The sequence below is a fragment of the Erinaceus europaeus genome, chromosome 5 (genome assembly GCF_950295315.1).
Source record: "Erinaceus europaeus chromosome 5, mEriEur2.1, whole genome shotgun sequence".
In the NCBI taxonomy this organism is placed as follows: Eukaryota; Metazoa; Chordata; class Mammalia; order Eulipotyphla; family Erinaceidae; genus Erinaceus; species Erinaceus europaeus.
In genome coordinates, this window is record NC_080166.1 from 13,250,623 (window position 1) to 13,270,093 (window position 19,471).

The window sequence follows — 19,471 nt, forward strand, 5'->3', positions numbered from 1 at the left end:
TCCACATTGTTCTCCCAATGAGAACATGATGAATAATTGCCTCAAAACCTACAGACTATAAACGGGACTTGTTTAGAAACTCACAGGGCCCAGCAGTGCTGCCCGACTTGGCAGAGAAGCTGAATTGAGCCTGGAGCTTTGGATCCTTGGGGTGTGAGAGTCTCTTTGCATAACCACTGTGCTATCTCTCTCGTACCCTGATTTATCTCTTGATCAGGAGTCAGTAATTAAGCTAAGAAGCCTATTTATAGTTTAAAAGCCCTCAGTCTCCCATGGCCTACAGGGAAGAAAAAGAAGAAAAGAGGCTTTTAAACCACTATGCTCCAATTCTGGGATTAAAATAATATTGAAACAACTGTCAGTTTCCACAACTGTGAACCCTTTAAGTACCTTACTTAAACACAAGTTAATCCAGGCAAGAGTGATCAGTAATTTGAAGAGTACCAAGAGAGGAACCTCATAACATACTATATAGAATGGCTAAACCAACAAAAGAAATATTGGAAAAATGAACCAGGACAAGAGTCAAGCTATAAGCCTCCCAAAGCGTGAAACAGAAAATAATGAGGTCAACATCCAAGCACTAGTTAAGGAAATAGTCACAGGAGTGAGTAAAGAGTTTGAAAGAATTGTCATCAGAAATGCAGAAACAACAAATGAGACTCTGGAAGAAAACACTAATTATCTCAAGATTATTAGAGAGCCGAAAGCTGAAATAGCTGAGCTAAGAATGCAACTAGCTGAATAAGCTAAAACAGTATCAGAATAAGGTGACAAAATAGATGAACTCCAGAAAACAGTAGAGGGGAGAGAGAATAAAATCAATGAGGCTGAAGACAGAATTAGCAAGATTGAGGACAAATTAGAGACAACTAAAAAAGAAGTAAGAGATCTCAAAAAGAGATTAAGAGATTCTGAAAACAACAACAGAAACCTATGGGATGACTTCAAAAGAAATAATATACACATTATTGGCTTACCAGAGGAAGAAAGAGAGGGAGAGGAAGAAATCATTCTTCAGGACATAATAGCTGAGAACTTGTCTAGTCTAGACAACATAAAAGATATATAGGTTCAAGAAGCCCGGAGTGTCCCAAACAGAATTAACCCAGACTTAAAGACACCAAGACACATCATATTTAGAATGGAAAGGAATAAGGATAAAGAAAGGATCCTGAAGGCTGAAAGAGAAAAACAAAGAGTCTCCTACAGAGGAAAACCCATAGATTAGCAACAGACTTCTCCACACAAACACTACAAACCAGAAGAGAATGGCAAGATATCTATCCAGTGCTCAATGAGAAATGCTTTCATCCAAGACTACTGTATCCTGCTAGACTAGATGAAGGCATAAAAAGCTTCTCAGACAAGCAACAGTTGAAAAAATCAACTATCACCAAGCCTGCCCTGGAAGAAGTTCTGAAAGGTCTCCTATAAACGGATCACCAGAAATATGCCATATATCACAACACTCTAAAAATCTATAATAATAGTATTAAAATATCTTCAATCTATGATATCAATAAATGTCAATGGCCTGAATTCACTTCTTAAAAGGCACAGAGTAGGAAGATGGATCAGAAAACACAACTCAACAATATGCTGTCTACAGGAAACCCACCCAACTCAACAAGACAAACATAGACTCAAAGTGAAAGGGCAGAAAACTATCATATAGGCCAATGGCCCACAAAAAAGGGCAGGAGCAGCTATTCTCATATCTGTCACAATAGACTTTAATATAAATATTTTTTTTTAAATATAGGGATGGACATCACTTAATGCTCAGAGGATAAGTCAATCAAGAAGACTTAACAATTATTAACATCTATGCACCCAAGAGAAGCCATCTAAATACATCAAACGTCTACTGAAAGAGTTACAGCAATATATTAACAGCAACACAGTCATAGTAGGGGACTTCAAAACCCCACTCTTTCAACTTGACAGGTCATCCAAGCAAAAAATCAATAAAGAATGAGGGAGCTAAATGAGTAGAAAGATAAACTAGAACTATTTGACATTTTCAGAGTCATTCACCCCAGGAAACTGGAATACACATTCTACTCAAGACCACATGGATCATTCACAAGGATAGACCATATGTTAGGCCACAAAAACAACAGTAACAAATTCAAGAGCATTGAAATCATCCCAAGCATCTTCTCAGACCACAGTGGAATTAAACTAACACTTAACAATCAACAAAAGATTAATAATAGTCCTAAAACGTGGAAGCTCAACAGTACACTTCTTAACAAATACTGGGTCAAATAGAAAATAAAAGAAGAAATCAAATGTTTTGAGAGTTCAATGAAGATGAAGACATAAGCTATCAAAATATTTGGGACACAGCTAAGGCAGTACTGAGAGGGAAGTTCATAGCTATACAAGCACACATTAATAAACAAGAAAAAAACACAAATAAACAACTTGATTGCACACCTTAAAGACCTAGAAGAAGGACAAAAGAACCCTAACGTAACCAAAAGGACAGAAATCACTAAAGTTAGGGCAGAAATAAATAGCATTGAAAATAGAAAACCATACAAAAGATCAACAAAAGTAAATGCTGGTTCTTCAAAAGAGTGAACAAAATCAACAAACCTTTAGCCAGACTCACAAAACGAAAAAGGCAGAAGATCCAAATAAATCGTATTTCAAATGAGAGAGGAGATATCACAACAGACACTGCAGAAATTCAACACATCATGCGAGGCTTCTATGAATATATATGCCACCAAGCTAGAGAACCTGGAAGAAATGGACGATTTCCTAGATACCTACGAACTTCCAGAACTTCCAAAATTAAATAAAGAGTAACTAGATAATATGTACAGGCCCATCACAGCTAATGAAATTAAAACAGTTATCAAAAACCTTCTCAAGAGAAGTCCTGGACCAGATGGTTTTACAAATGAATTCTACAAAACTTTCAAGAAAGAGTTAAAAGTCTTCCAGAAGATTGAAGACACAGGACTACTCCTAGCTTCTATGAAGAAATATCATTCTGATTCCAAAAGCAGACAGGGACACAACCAAAAAAAAGAAAACTACAGACATACGTAAATCAACCAACATGATCCACCACATCAATAAAAGCAAGACCAAAAACCACATGGTCATATCAATAGATGCAGAGAAGTCCTTTGACAAAATATGTCCCTTTATAATATAAATACTACAAAAAAATGGGACTAGATGGAAAATTCCTCAAGATAATGGAGTCTATATATAGCAAACCTACAGCCAACATCATACTCAATGGTGAAAAACTGGAAGCATTTCCCCTCAGATCAGGTACTAGACAGGGCTGCCCACTATCACCATTACTATTCAACATAGTGTTGGAAGTTCTTGCCATAGCAATCAGGCAAGAGCAAGAATCAAAGGGATACAGGTTGGAAGAAAAGAAGTTAAACTCTCCCTATTTGCCAATGACATGATACTATACATAGAAAAACCTAAGGAATCCAGCAAGAAGGTTTTGGAAATCATCAGGCAATACAGTAAGATGTCAGGCTACAAAATTAACATTCAAAAGTCAGTGGCATTCCTCTATGCAAACACTAAGTTAGAAGAAGATGAAATCCAGAAATCAGTTCCTTTTACTATAGCAACAAAAACAATAACATATCTAGAAATAAATCTAACCAAAGAAGTGAAAGGCTTGTATACTGAAAATTATGAATCATGACTCAAGGACATATAAAAAGATACAAAGAAGTGGAAAGATATTCCATGTTCATGGGTTGGAAGAATTAACATCATTAAAATGAATATACTACCCAGAGCCATATACAAATTTAATGCTATCCCCATCAAGATCCCAACCGCATTTTTTTTTTCTTATCACAGCCCTACAGAACTCTGACTGATGGTGGTGCTAAGGATTGAACCTGGGATCTCAGATCCTCAGGCATGAATGTCTTACAGAACCATGATGTTGTCTCCTTCCACCCACCTAAATTTTTTTTTAATTATTATTTTCCCTTTTGTTGCCCTTGTTTTTTATTGTTGTTGTAGTTATTGTTGTTGATGATGTCGTTGTTGTTAGACAGGACAGACAGAAACAGAGAGGAGGGGAAGACAGAGGGGGAGAGAAAGACAGACACCTGCAGACCTGCCTCACCACCTGTGAACTGACCCCCCTGCAGGTGGGGAGTTGGGGGCTGGAACCGGGATCCTTAGGCCTACCCTTGCACTTTGCGCCATGTGCTCTTAACCTGCTGAGCTACTGCCCATCCCCCAGGCTAACATTATTTTACTACATTACTTTTGGACGAAGCCACTGAAGATAATATTTTTTTGGTAATCAAGAAAAGGAGGCAGTAATCACAGCACTTTTTATAAGACACATTTTATGTATTTCTTATTATACGTTTATGAATTTGGTGACATGCTTCCAAAGGCGTTGCAAATAAACTGCCACTCCTTAGAAAGAAGGAGGAAAGGGCACCTACAGTGAGAAAAGCATTTTAAAAAGAATCAAGAAACAAGTGTCACTGGACCTCGAAACTGCCCAGGATACAGGTGTCATATCTAAGGAGAGAATCAAAACAATAAAAACAGCCGCGGAGGAATCAGTGTTCAAATGGACTAGCTCACTGACGGGGGGTGCGTTCAACAGTGAGAAATCCAACACCTTTGAGGCAAAATTGTTTCCCGTCGTTGCTGCATTCGTTAAAAAGACAGCTGACATCTTAAAACCTGGGCAGGTTTCAGATTATTTCCAAAATAAACATTCCCAACTTCAGGTTAAAAACAGTTGCTTCTGAAACTGGATTCCTGGAGACAGAAGGGCTCAAGGAGGTAGAAAGGGTACCAGGGTGACCTCCTGGAACAAAAAGCATTATTAAAATAATTAAAATGTCAGCAGGCCAAAATAAATCAACAAATAAAACGAACATACACCCCAAAAGAGAGAGAGCATGTGGGTGCATGATGTCTGGTTAAACATATCTATTAGTCCTCTGCCAGTAGCTACTAAGCTGATGCTAAAATTAGAAAAATAACTGTCTTTAAACAGATAAAAATGCAACCCCACACTTAGGCATTTATCCAGAGGACATTGAAACACTGATCTGAGAGGACGTAGGAACCCATCTCTTCACAGCTACATTATTCATCACAGCCAAGCAGCCTAAATGCTCACCCATAGATGAGTGGCCAGAGAAGTTATGGGATATGTACTCCATGGAATATTACTTAGAAGTGATCTTTCTGCACTCAGAAAATAATCTTTTCTGCAATCAAAGAAGATGACATTTTGCTCTGGAACAAAATGGATGGGACTGGAGGGGATTGTTGCTAGCGTGGTGAGAGGTGAAGCATACTACCATAAATAAGGCGGTCCCACTCATATGGAATCTACAAAGTTGAAACGTATGAACTTGTGAAAACAAACAAAACTAGACCTAAGGAGTTGGGTGGTGGCACAACTGGTGGAACATACATGTTACAATGTGCAAGGACCCAGGTTCAAGCCCCCAGCCACTACCTGCAGGGGGAAAGCTTCACGAGTGGCTAAGCAGGGCTGCGGATATTTTTCTTGCTATCTATCTCCCCTTCTCTTTGGATTTCTGGCTGTCTTTATCCAGTAAGTAAATAAATATAATAAAATAATTTTTAAAAAATAGATGTAAGCAAAATATCTCTAAGACTTTGTGAGAACTCTTGTGACTGTCATTGTGACTGGGGGGGGGGGTTGGACACAGAACTTTGGAGGTGGGTGCAGTGTGGAATTATACCCTGTAATCTTATCATCTTGTAAGACATTGTGAAATCACTGGTGACAAAACAAAACAAAATGAAACAGGCAATGTTAAGAATTCACATCCCCACCTTGATTCTACTGGTGTTTCCCTCTTGAATTCAGAAGGGTAGTTCGGGCCAATTACGAGCTTTAGTCTAGAAAGGAGTGTGCAGAGCTCTGTTCTAGCAAGCAGGAAGCTCTGAAAATCTTGGGGACACCCCCCCCAACACACTGACTTGCCCCTCAATCCAGCTCCTGGCTTTCCAGGCCTGCATCCCCCTCAGCCACCATCTACCTGGAGAAACTCTGACTCTCTGCACAGACACCCCTTCTCCTCTGGTGTCAGCTGCTGTAACACAGCCTGGCTTTCTGGGGTCACCAGGCAGCTTATCGGTGTTCAGCTTCCCTTCCTAAAAGAGAGCTGTTCAAAGGCATAGTCTCGAGTCCCTTCATCTGAACTATACCTTGAATCCCACGCACACCCAGGGCTTGAAATGCCACACTGAAGACGAAGACGAGAGTGTGCACGTACGTGGGTGAGGTGCTTTCCCTGCCCACTGTGAGACCGTCCAGCTTCTAACTGAGAAGACGCGCATCTGTCACATGCCTTCTTTCTGGCACGGAGCCCCCCAAACACTTGGACTCTCCTGAGTGAGGGGAGTTAGAATGGCATCTTTTAAAATAAATATTTTGTTTATTTATTGGGTAGAGGCACAAAGAAACTGAGATGCGGGGGGGGGGGGAGGCAGGGAGAAAGAAAGATAGGCACTAGCTGAAAATTTTCATGTTTTTTATGCAAGACATTTTTTAATATACTTTTTTTAAATTTTCCCTTTTGCTGCCCTTGTTTCTTAAATTGTTGTTGTAATTATTGTTGTTGCTACTGATGTTGCTGTTGGATAGAACAGAGAGAAATGGAGAGAGGAGAGGAAGACAGAGAGGGGGAGAGAAAGACAGACACCTGCAGACCTGCTTCACCGCCTGTGAAGCGACTCCCCTGCAGGTGGGGAGTCAGGGGCTAGAACCCAGGATCCTTAAGCCGGTCCTTGCACTTTGTGCCATGTGTGCTTAACCTGCTGCGCCTGACTACCGCCTGACTCTCAAGACATTTATTTTTTGAAATGTTAGTTTGAATTCTTCCCTTCATTTGATCTGTTGTGGTGTTAAATTATTTTCTTAATTTTTATTGGGGAGATTAATGGCCTACAGTAAACACAGTTGCTGGTCCATGAGTAAAATGTCTGTTTTCTGCACAACTCTCTCGCCCCCAGCCTAGGTCCTCTTCTGCCATCAGGCACCAGGACCTGGAAATCCCTCCTCACCCCCCCAGAGTCCTTTGCTTTGCTGCAATACGCTAAGCCCAGTCCACATTCTGCTTTGTGTTCCTAAAAAGACAGCTTTTATGTTAATAAGAGGCTTCTGGAAAAGTACTTGGGTGGTCCAGGAGGTGGTGCAGTGGATAAAGCATCGGACTCTCAAGCATGAGGTCCTGAGTGCAGGTGGCACAAAGCACAAGGAACGGCATAAGGATCCCGGTTCGAGCCCCCACCTCCCCATCTGCAGGGGAGTCGCTTCGCAAACAGTGAAGCAGGTCTGCAGGTGTCTTTCTCTTCCCCTTTCTGTGTTTCCCTCCTCTCTCCATTTCTCTCTGTCCTATCCAACAACGATGACAACAATAAAAGAAAAAGGGCAACAAAGGGAATAAATATTTTTTCCCTTTTTTTTTGGCCTCCAGGGTTATTTCTGGGGCCCAGTGCCTGCACCATGAATCCACTGCTCCTGGAGGCCATTTCCCCCCTTTTGTTGCCCTTGTTGTTGCAGCCTTGTTGTGGTTATTATTATTGTTGATGATTGTTGTTTTAACCGAGCTGGCTTCATGGGCGGGTAACAGAGACTCGGGGACACACGGCTGGGCTGAGAAGCTGTATATCTTTATTCACGAACGGGCAAATCACCATACCATGTGCTTTTCTCCATCATCCTCTCTCCACTGCTGCTGCTGCTGCTGCTGGGACTCTGCCCGTCCTTAGCATAGGGGGCGGGAGAAAGAGGGGTGCGAAAGTAGCAAGGGGCAAAACAATTCTTCTCAGAGGTCGGGGGGAAGGGAACATACCAACAGTTCCCCCTTCTGTTTTTAACTAAATGACCACAGTATCAGGGGTGTGGGGTGAACAGAAACCTGTATTATACAGGCATTTTCAAAAGAGAAACTGGCACAAACATGGAGAAACATGTAAGCAAGTAACAAGAACCAGTGTGCTGCCAAGGGAAGGCCTGAGGGGGCCATTTTTTACCTCTGGGCAAAACTTTATCAGCTTAAAAAAAAGCATTTCCTGCCTCTGGGGGGGTACTTGCCTCAACGGGCATTTTTTTTAGCATGGGGGCGGGGAAGGGCCTAGAGTCCCAAGGCATGGCTGCAGTCAGTCTTTGAGAAACCCAGCAGCATAAGGGGAAGCTGCAAAGTGTCCAAGAGGTGTACCAGTTGAGTCCGATAGAAATGCCAGTCCAAAGCAAATGTCCACAGAAGAATGCCGGGGGGTGGAACGTTGTATGAGGAAGGTCAGCTGCTGGAATTCTGCTTTTCTGTAGAGAACTTGACAGTCACTGTGAGGGCGGCTGAGAGGCAGCGCGCTCTGTGACGATGCGGCTTTTGCTTCTTCTCTTGATGGCAGCTTCGGCGATGGTCCGAAGCGATGCCTCGACCAATCTGGGCGGCGTGCTGGGCAAGAGGCTAAAAATGCAGTACGCCACGGGCCGCTGCTCAAGTTCCAGATTTGTGTTTCCTGAGGTTATAGGCGGGTGTTTGAAGAGTACATGCGGATTATTAGCCAGCGGTACCCAGACATCCGCATTGAAGGAGAGAATTACCTCCCTCAACCAATATACAGACACATAGCCTCTTCCCTGTCAGTCTTCAAACTAGTATTAATAGGCTTAATAATTGTGGGCAAGGATCCATTTGCTTTCTTTGACATGCAAGCTCCTAGCATCTGGCAGCGAGGCCAAGAAAATAAGGTCTATACATGTATGATGGTTTTCTTCTTGAGCAACATTATTGAGAACCAGTGTATGTCAACAGGTGCATTTGAGATAACCTTGAATGATGTACCTGTGTGGTCTAAGCTGGAATCTGGTCACCTTCCATCCATGCAACAGCTCGTTCAAATTCTTGACAATGAAATGAAGCTCAATGTGCATATGGATTCAATCCCACACCATCAATCATAGCCCACCTATCAGCACTGAAAACTCTTTTACATTAAGGGATTTTTGCAAGAGCAGTGTGACTGACATTATGAAGGCCTGTACTGAAGACAGCAAGCTGTTAGTACAGACCAGATGCTTTCTTGGCAGGCTCGTTGTACCTCTTGGAAAACCTCAATGCAAGACAGTTTTTCAGTGCTGGCACATTTTGGATTCTGCACATTCGTGGAGTGCAATAATACTGTATAGTTTTTTTTTTCTTTCCCCAAATCCACCCAGTTAATAGTTTGTTCTTTTTGTTTTTTTAAGTAGGCATTACTACTTGTACCTTTTTTTTCTTAGTCATATTTGAAAAAGTAGAAATTTGAGTTACAATTTGCTTTGACGATGTCTGTTTAAATTTGTTGTTTTAACCGAGCTGGCTTCACGGGCGGGTAACAGAGACTCGGGGACACACGGCTGGGCTGAGAAGCTGTATATCTTTATTCACGAACGGGCAAATCACCACACCATGTGCTTTTCTCCATCATCCTCTCTCTGCTGCTGCTGCTGAGACTCTGCCCGTCCTTAGCATAGGGGGCAGGGAGAAAAAGGGGCGCGAAAGTAGCAAGGGGCAAACCAATTCTTCTCAGAGGTCAGGGGGGAAGGGAACATACCAACAGTTGATGTTGTTCATTGTTGGATAGGACAGAGAGAAATGGAGAGAGGAGAGGAAGACAGAGGGGGAGAGAAAGACAGACACCTGCAGACCTGCTACAACACTTATGAAATGACTCCCCTGCAGGTGGGGAGCCAGGGACTCGAACCAGGATCCCTATGCCAGTCCTTGCACTTTGCGCCATGTGCGTTTAACCTGCTGCGCTACCGCCCGACCCCCGGGAGTAAGCATTTTAAGGACAGTATTTTTCCACTGCTAACACACGGGCTTCTTGCACAAAGACTAGAAATCTTTAGACTCAGTTGCCACGCCCACCCTGCCTGTTTAAGCCATTGAATCCTTTACAATTTATTTTTGTGCTCCCAGCCAGAAGTTTTGTGAACTCTTGTTAATGAAAGGACCCTACCTCCACAGCTCCCCAAACTTCCTCCCAGAACCAAGCAACAACCAGTCCCAACATTTATTTGTTACTTTGAAAGGACAGGTGAGCAGGAACTGGGTGGGACTTTGAAATCCCTGGGCTTACCCTTTGGTTTCCAGATGTGGTTTTGGAAGAGTTCCTGTAAGCCCAGCACCTAGAGTTGCTACTGATTCAGGTCACCCTGCCTCCTTGCCCCAGGGGCCTGTCAGAGGGCCTATGAGAGAATGAGTTACATTAACGCTTCCATTTCAGAAGTTCCCAGTTTAAAAGAGCTTATTAGCCGACTCTTTTGCAGGTGGAGAGCCAGAGGGGGGTGGCGCTTAAACCCAGAACCTTGTGAGGGTCCTTGCACTTAGTACTATGTGCACTTAACCAGGTATGCCAAAACTACCTGGCTCCCCAGAAGCATAACGACAGGCAGAAAGCAGCCGGCTGGCTGCTCCCTGATAACCTAGCCTAGCCTAGTGCACCGAAGTGACATTGCAAAATACATGGCCATGTTTAAGTTGGAGAGTTTGAAATTAGCCTGCTCTGTTTGCTTTTGTAACATCTGCTTTGCTTAGACATAAATCAGCACCATAAGATGGAGTTTAAAATGTGCAAGTGTAGAAAGTACCCTCTGCTTGCATAACACCCCTCTGCCCTTCTGCCTTCTTACATAAGAGTGACTACTCCCATCCCGGAGTGCTATAAAATCCCTAGGTTAAAGAGCTCTGGTTTCCACAAGCTACAGGACCACTCTGGCATTTCGGCTTGTAGACCTCTTAGCTGAGACCTTCCCTGTGAGTCTGAGTCTGTGTGTGTTTGTAATACTGGCTGTTCTATGTGCTTGTGTAAATAAATACTTCCACTTCGTCAATTTCCTGTGTCAGCCTCAGTTTGTGATAGGGCTCAGTTAGTAGCAACTTAACCAGCCCTGTCCTGGGGCAGGGTTTCATAGAGAGTGTCGGGATAGGTCAGAATTGCTGAGTATTGTTTATCCACTGGGGGAGGGGAACTACAAATCCACTGTTCCTGCAGCCATTTTTCCCTTTCCTTTCTTTCTATTTTATTTTAACAGGGCAGAGAGAAGTTGAGACGGAAGGGTGATTAGAGAGGGGGAAAGACACCTGCAGACCTGCTTCACTGCTCACAAAGTGTCCCAAGCGTCCCTGCTGCAGATAGGGAGCAGGGACTTGAACCCGAGTCCTTGCATATGATACGTGCATTTAACCAGGTGTGCCAGAGCCAGGTGCCGGCACTTTGATTCTCCAAGGTGCAAACGTCCTCTTCTGTTCTGTGAACTTCAGCTCCCTGATGAATGGGTGGGTGGGGAAGTGGAGATGGAGGGGTGGGTTCAGCCTCCTCACCGTGACTGTTATTGTGTTGCTCCCTCAGGAGGACGAATGTGAGGGTGGTACTGCACAACAGACTGCAAGTTGGGGAATAAGTTGCACCCCCTTCCGGATTTCCCTCCGTCCCCCAAAGCAGCTCCTGGTAATGAAATCAGCTCAGTCAAGATCTGTGCAAAGGGTCACTTTATTGAGGTGTAGATTGGCCCTATGTCTGACTGCTTCTGGAAACCTGATTCAGGTGGACATGGAGGTCCTGGATCCTTGCCCCGCCTGTGAGGTCCTTGCCCAGGGCTGGGGGGGGGGGGGCATTGTCCCGGGCTGGGGGGTCCTTGCCCCAGGCTGGGGGAAGTCATTGCCTGGAGTTGGGGGAAGTCAATGCCCCAGCCTGGGGGGCTCCTTGCCTCAGCCTGGGGGGGTCCTTGTTCCAGGCTAGCGGTGGGGAGGGGCCAGCCCAGAGCCTTCTGTGAGGCCAGGTGAGGGCTGGACCGCACCTCCTGTCCAGCAGGCCGGGCCGGGCGGGCCGGGGCTCAGGCCGGGGAGATGTGCCCAAAACCTCGCCCCTTGATGCTGGGGATGTCGTTCTTGCGGTAGAAATCTGCCTTCAGGTGGTTGGCGCGCCGGTGGTCATGATTCAGGGGTTCCAGCGGCAGATGCCAGCGGCGGCCGTAGACCGAGGATGTGAGCACCCCCACTGGCCGCTCCTGTTCCTGGGGGGAGGCGGCACAGCCTGGCCTGGTACCCCACAGCCCCACTCCTCCACTGCACCCACCTCCAGCACCCTACCCCTTCCCACAGCCACCTCCCAGTACCCCTTCACCACCCCAGCACCTTCACTTCTCAGCAACCCCCACCCTATCTCTGCGAAGTCTCCTCCTCCTCCTCCTCCTCCAACTACTGCCGCCTAGAAGTGTGTCTGTCTGTCTGTGTATGTTTCCCTGCCTGTGTGGGTTAGCCAAGACCTCACACATGTGATACCTACTGTTCCCAAGCAACTTTTTTCTTTAAAATAATTTTTACATAATTTATTTATTTGTTGTATAGAAACAGGGTGAAATCAAGAAGGAAAGGGGAGAGAGAGAGAGATGCCTGCAATACTGCTTCACAGCTTGCTTGAAAAAGCTTCACTTCCGCAGGTGGGGACCAGGGGCTTGAACCCGTATCCTCGCACAAGGCAATATGTGTGTTCAAATGGGTGTGTCACAGCCCGCCCCCTTTTTTTTTACAAATATTTTTATTTATTTATTTAATATTTATTTATTTCCTTTGTCACCCTTGTTTTATTGCAGTTATTATTGTTATTATTATTTATTTATTTTAAAATCTTATTTTCATTCATTTATTTTCCCAGATAGAGACAGAAAGAAATTGAGAGGAAAGGACAAAACAGAAGAAGAAAGAGGAGGAGGAGGAGGAGGAGGAGGAGAAGGAGAAGAAGAGGAAAAAGAAGTGAGAGAGAGAGAGAGAGAGAGGGAGAGAAAGACGAGAGAGACGAGAGAGAGAGAGACTGACCTGAAGGCCTGCTTCACCACTCATAAAGTTTCCCCCTGAAAGTGAGGACTGGGACTTCAACATGGGTCCTTGCTCACTACGTGTGCGTTCAACCAGGTGTGCCACTGCCCACACCCTCTATTTTATTTTATTTATTTATTTTTTTGGCCTCCAGGGTTATTGCTGGGGCTCGGTGCCTGCACTATGAATCCACTGCTCCCGGAGGCCATTTTACTCATTTTGTTGCCCTTGCTGTTGTGTTTGTTGTAGTTGTTATTATTGTCATAGCTGTTGTTGTTGTTGGATAGGACAGAGAGAAATGGAGAGAGGAGGGGAAGACAGAGAGGAGGAGAGAAAGACAGACACCTGCAGACCTGCTTCACCGCCTGTGAAGTGACTCCTCTGCAGGTGGGGAGCCGGGGGCTCGAACGGGGATCCTTACGCTGGTCCTTGTGCTTCACACCACCTGTGCTTAACCCGCTGCACTACCGCCGGACTCCCTGTTTTTTGTTTTTAAGCCACTGTTTTATTTGTGATTGATAGTGGTTTACAGGACTGAAAGATCCAGGGTCTAGCTATACTCCACACCCACGACCAGAGTTCTGCTCCTCCAACCTCCCAATGATGACCACTGGAGTTTTCATAAAATCATAGACTGTCCACTTTTGTTTTGCTTCATTTCTTTGCCTCTTTGCAAGTACTGCATTTCTCTAGAAACCACCACACAGGAAGCTGCCTTTCACCTCTTATTTCACTAAGGACCATCACCTAAAGCTCTGTAAATTCTGTCCCAAAGGACGCAGTCAGAAGGACAGAGAGACAGGGAAAGACAGCAGGGCATTAACATTTGAGCTTCCCTTGGGCCATGGCACTCCATGACACCCAGCACCCGGGCTCCTGAACCCTAATGCTAACCCTGATGTGCAGAAGACACAAGCAAAGCCTTTCAGAAAACCGTGTAAAAATGAGAGGAACAGCACTGTGTGGTGGCCATACTGCCTGAGAGAAACCGTGTGTGTGTGTGTGTGTGTGTGTGTGTGTGTGTCCCCAGGAGGCCAGAGTTCTTTTTTTTTTTTTTAACTTTTTGAAATTTATTTATTATTGGCTAGAGACAGAGAGGGGGAAATAGAAATGGAAAGAGAGGGAGTCAGGCTGTAGCGCAGCAGGTTAAGCGCACATGGTGCAAAGTGCAAGGACTGGCATAGGAATCCCGGTTCGAGCCCCGGCTCCCCACCTGCAGGAGAGTCGCTTCACAGGCGGTGAAGCAGGTCTGCAGGTGTCTGTCTTTCTCTCCCCCTCTCTGTCTTCCTCTCCTCTCTCCATTTCTCTCTGTCCTGTCCAACAATGACAACAACAATAAAACAACAAGGGCAACAAAAGGGAATAAATAAATAATTTTTTTAAAAAAGGAAAGAGATAGAGAGGCACCTGCAGCCCTGTTTCACCACTCATGACGCTTTTGCCTTGCAGGTGGGGACCAGGGGCTTGAACTTGGGTCCCTGTGCACTGTGTGATGTGTTCGCTTAATCAGGTGCGCCACTGCCTGGCCCCTTTATATTTTTATTTGCTTAGGATGCCAGAGTTCTTAGAAAACTCCTGGCAGTTAGGATTTAGAGGTGCAACAAAGATCTATGTCAAGGGGCCAAGCAGTGCTTAAGCACACATAGTGCTATACTCTAGGACCTGGGTTCTAACCTCCACTCCCCACCCGCAGCAGGGGCGCTTCACGAGCAGTGAGGCCGGTCTGCAGGTGTCTTTCTCTTTCCTTGTCTATCTCTCCCCCCCTTCTCAATTTCTTTGTCCTCTCAAATCAAATCAAAATAAATTAATTAAAAGGATCTCTGTCAAAACTGTGTCCAGTGTTGCTCACCTGCTTTTCTCTAATAAACTTGAGATAAGACTCTCTCAGGGATTAGAAAAAGCAAGATCTGGCCTGAAGTTTGTAGACTGGAGGGTGTGGCCCCACTCCCTTCCCTGGAAGCAGCCATCCTGTCTCGTCCGTTAGGTTCTGAGGGGACCCAGACAGAGCCTGCCTGAGGAGCAGGGCTGAGCAGACTTGGGCAGTGGAGCTCCCCACCCCCAGTGTCTGTCCTTGTGAGGAGTTTTCTGGACACAGTCTGTGTGATCTTGGCATGACCCTCTCCTGAGCACGCCTGTCACTTTCCTCACAAACATGCATGATTTTTCCTCGATAGTCTCTTACTAGGCAGATACCCTGTGGCCTCACCCTAAGGACGCTCAGAATAAACCCAGACGCACTTTCTCTCCCCTGAAGCTTGCATTGCAGCCGAAGCTATGTGGACATGTTTCCCAACTTAAGTTGAGTTCAAATCAATAACCCTCTTATTTTTTCTTTCTTTCTTTTTGTGTCTTATCTTTTTAAAATCTTTATTCCCTCTTGTTGCCCTTGTTGTCTTATTGTTGTAATTATTATTGTTGTTATTGATGTCATTGTTGTTGGATAGGACTGAGAGAAATGGAGAGAGGAGGGGAAGACAGAGAGGGGGAGAGGAAGACAGACACCTGCAGACCTGCTTCACCGCCTGTGAAGTGACTGCCCTGCAGGTGGGAAGCCTGGGGGCTTGAACCAGGATCCTTATGCCAGTCCTTGCATTTTGTGCCATGTGTGCTTAACCCGCTGCCTGCGCTAAGGACTGACTCCCTTTTGTCTTATTTTTAATAGTCTTATTTATTTATTATGGATAGAGATAGGGAGAGAGAAGTCGAGAGGCAAGGGGGAGAGAGAGAGAGAGAGAGAGAGAGAGAGAGGAGGAAAAAGAGTGGCTTGCAGCCCTGCTTCACTGCTCAGGAAGCTTCCACCCTGCAAGTGGGGGTCGGGGGCTTGAACTCAGGTCCTTGTGCACGGTAACAAGTGCACTCAACCAGGTGCACTCCCACCCGGCCCCACTTTCCCTCCTTCTTTATCCAGCTGCTTCTATGATTTCTCCCAGGACACCTCTTTTATGTGGGAGAAGAGCTTTGCGGCTGTACTGCTGTCACAGTGTTATGTGCTCCATAACTAAATAGTAGAACCGTCCAAATCAGTGACGTGTCAGACTAGGAGGAGCTGTCCTGTCCTTGGAAAAAACGTGATGCCTTTTTGCACACAGAAAAAAAAAAAAAAAAAACGTAAAAAATGTGCCATGACCACAGTCTCTCTCGCAGACTGGAGTTTGCTCTCGGCAGCGTGTTCCATCACTTAGGGGGCTGAGGGCAGGGCTGCAGGGAGGCACAGCGCAGTGACGGCGCCTCCGAGGGTCCCTGCCTCCCGGCCTCGTGTCACCCACCTCCTCGTTCACGTGGAGGTCCAGGCTCTTGGCGTGCTCTCTGTCGTCTCGGTGCAGCCTCTGATTGTAGCCCAGGTTCCTCTTAAACACACAGTCATAGAGCGAAACGACTCCTGTCTGGGAGGGGACCGACCGGCAGAGGAAGCCGGGGACTCGTTTGAGGCTGGGGTCACCTACAGGGATCAGAACCCACAGTCTCCCTGGCCCTGCACGGTGCTTTGGGGGTCCCCTGTCTGTCCAGAGTGTGGCGCTGGGCCCCAGTTATCTGGAGGCAGAGCCAGGGGGACCTGGCTGGGAATTCAGAGCCAGGTGGTGAGAGCAGGTGTGAGCTGAGGACATCTCCAGGTCTCTCCTCCTTCCTCCTGCTTTCTTGCTTTCTCTGACAGGGGCAACTTCTCAACTTCATTGTATTTATTTATTTTTATTAATGACAATATTGAATTACAAAATTACAAGATTACAGGGATAAAGTTCCACACTGTCCCCGCCACCTGAGCTCTGTGTTCCCATTCCCTTCATTCATCAGAAAACTGCAGTGGTTCTCCCAAGGCCACAGATATGGGCTGATAATATAGCTTTGTATCTGTATCTATGTTTATATAGTTTCCCCATTTTTTCAATGGTCCTGCCTTCATTTCCTTTCTTTTTAAATTTAAGATTTTGGGGAGTCAGGCGGTAGCGCAGAGGGTTAAGTGCACATGGCACAAAGCACAAGGACCGGCGTAAGGATTCCAGTTCGAGCCCCTGGCTCCCCACCTGCAGGGGAGTCGCTTCACAGGCGGTGAAGCAGGTCTGCAGGTGTCTGTCTTTCCCCCTCTCTGTCTCCCCCTCCTCTCTTCATTTCTCTCTGTCCGATCCAACAATGACGACAACAAGAATAACCACAACAATAAAACAGCAAGGGCAACAAAGGGAATAAATAAATATTTAATAAATAAATTTAACTTTTCCTTTTATTATTTATGAACTTTTATTCCTGACTTAATAATAATTTACAAATTTATAAAACAGCAGGGCTATTATTTCTATATCTATCTTTACATACATATATATTTGCCCATTTCTTCCCTCTGGTCCTGCCTTCTCTTCCTTTCTGAGTCACACCTACACCTGTTACTACTTCCGACTGTCTTTTTTTTTTCTTCTTCTTTCTTCAGGTCCTGATGGAAGTGGGGTTCAGACAGAGCCCTCTGAGCTACTCAAAACTCTGCCAGAGCCCAAACCTTAAAGGAAGAGCTACCCACGAAGGGTGTGCCTGTGTGTGTGTGTGAGTGTGTGTCTGTCTGTATGTGTGTCTGTATGTGTGTCTATCTCTGTGTGTGTCTGTGTGTGTATGTGCCTGTGTGTGTATGTGCCTGTGTGTGCCTGTGTGTGTGTCTGTTTGCCTGTCTGTGTGTGTGTCTGTGTGTATATGTGCCTGTGTGTGTGTGTGTCTGTGTCTATGTGTGTGTGTCTGTGTGTGTCTCTGTGTGTGTGTGTCTGTGTGTGTGTGTCTGTGTGTATGTCTGTGTCTGTGTGTCTGTGTGTGTGTCTATGTGTGTCTCTGTGTGTGTGTCTGTGTGTGTCTCTGTGTATGTGTGTCTGTGTGTGTGTGTCTGTGTCTATGTGTCTGTGTGTGTGTCGGTGTGTGTCTCTGTGTGTGTCTGTGTGTGTGTGTCTGTGTGTCTGTCTGTGTCTGTGTGTGTGTATGTGTGTGTGTGTCTGTGTGTCTCTGTGTGTGTGTATGTGTGTGTCTGTGTGTATTCACACGTTCCCTTCTTCCTTTTTTGCATTGCTTGGATTTCTATAGCAGTGAGGACACCCCAACGTGATGCAGTGAACCCACCAATCCAAGCATTGAACCTGCCCCAATCCCAGTGAGGACCTCCCAGTCCAAGCAGTGAACACCCACCCCCAGCAGTGTGGACACCCCCCTCCAGAAGTGGAGACTCTCCCCAGTTTCCGCTGAGGCCAGGGTCTCCCGTGCCTGCCCCCAGCAGTGAAGCCCCCAAACTCGCCCTCAGCTCCCAGTGAGGTCCCGCCCCAGCGCCACAATGCCGTCCTGTCCCACTCCCCTGCAGCCCCGCTCCCCTGCAGCCCTTGATCCCGGCTTCCCCACTCCCCTGCAACCCCATTCCCCTGCAGCCCTTGATCCCGGCTCCCCCACTCCCCTGCAACCCCATTCCCCTGCAGCCCTTGATCCCGGCTCCCCCACTCCCCTGCACCCTCGCTCCCCTGCTCCCCCTGCACCCCCCGCACCCCCGCTCCGGGGCACCCCTGCTCCCCTGCACCCCCGTTCTCCTGCTCCCCTGCAGCCCCGCTCCCGGGCACCCCTGCTCCCCTGCACCCCCGCTCCCGGGCACCCCTGCTCCCCTGCACCCCTGCTGCCCTCCACCCCTGTTCCCCTGCACCCCCGCTCCCGGGAACCCCTGCTCCCCCGCTCCCGGGCACCCCCGCTCCCGGGCACCCTTTCTCCCATGCACCCCCGCTCCCCTACACCCCTGCTCCCTCAGGGCATTGAGGTTCCGCCCTCCTCCCCCCTCCCTAGCACCCCAGCCCCGCAGCTCCCCGGGCTGCCCGCAACCAGCTAGCCCCAGCCCGGGCAGAGCAGGTAGCTGTGCTGGGGGTCCCCCCACATTCCCCGACCCCGCTCACCCAGCCCGGGCGGTGGAAGTAGCTGTGCTCCGGGGGGTCCAGGCGCCGGGGAGGCACGTGGCTGAAGGCCGACAGCGCGGAGATGGGCGGCGGGGGCCGCTGGGCCCGCAGGGAAGCGGCCGTGAGCTGCTCCTCCTCCTCCTCCTCCTCCTCCTCCGCCGCCGCCGCCGCCGCCGCCGCCGCCGCCCTCTCCATCCCCGCCTGCCACTGCCCTGGGACCACCGCCAGGACCTTCTATACCTGCGGGACCCACCGCGACCAGGGACACGCGTCCTGACGTCGCCTGGAGACCGGGGGCCGCTCTTATCGCTTTGACTCCGCCCATCTTGCCACTCCGGCCCCGCCCCCTGACACTCCGGCCCCGCCCTTCCTGACACTCCGGCTCCGCCCCTCCTGCCACTCTGGCCCCGTCCCTGCCATTGTGGCCCCGCCTCTCCTGCCAATCCGGCTCCGCCCCTCCTGCCACTCCCACTCTGCCCCTCCAACCACTCCGGTCCCGCCCCTCCTGCCACTCCGACCCCGCCCCCTGCCATTCCAGCACCGCCCCTCCTGCCACTCCGGCTCCGCCCCTCCTGCCACTCCGGCCCCGCCTCTCCTGCCTCTCCGAATCCGCCCCTGCCGCTTCGGCCCCGCCCCTCCTGCCACTCTGGCAGCGCCCCAGCCATTGTGGCCCCGCCCCTCCTGCCACTC

At 47.4% G+C, this 19,471-nt stretch overlaps 1 protein-coding gene and 1 pseudogene across 1 annotated transcript; one reads left to right on the plus strand and one right to left on the minus strand.

The window, feature by feature from the left end:
* Positions 1–8,359: 8,359 nt before the first annotated feature.
* On the plus strand, positions 8,360–9,338 carry LOC103111270 (thioredoxin reductase-like selenoprotein T; annotated as a pseudogene).
* Positions 9,339–11,538: 2,200 nt separating this feature from the next.
* CFAP90 (cilia and flagella associated protein 90) lies at positions 11,539–19,108 on the minus strand. Its single transcript, XM_060191156.1, has 3 exons — positions 18,782–19,108; positions 16,148–16,264; positions 11,539–12,079 (listed from the first exon to the last, which is right to left on the minus strand). The coding sequence occupies exons 1-3, from the start codon at positions 18,974–18,976 to the stop codon at positions 11,900–11,902; spliced, it is 492 nt and encodes a 163-aa protein (XP_060047139.1). The 5' UTR covers positions 18,977–19,108; the 3' UTR covers positions 11,539–11,899.
* Positions 19,109–19,471: the final 363 nt, after the last annotated feature.

Excerpts from the sequence above, each read along its gene's own strand:
- CFAP90 (XM_060191156.1), bottom strand. The coding sequence starts at position 18,976 with ATGGAGAGGGCGGCGGCGGCGGCGGCGGCGGCGGCGGCGGAGGAGGAG. Across the intron at positions 16,265-18,781 it reads ACTTCCACCGCCCGGGCTGG|ACAGGAGTCGTTTCGCTCTA; the intron begins GTGAGCGGGGTC and ends GTCCCCTCCCAG. Across the intron at positions 12,080-16,147 it reads ACCTCCACGTGAACGAGGAG|GAACAGGAGCGGCCAGTGGG; the intron begins GTGGGTGACACG and ends GCCTCCCCCCAG.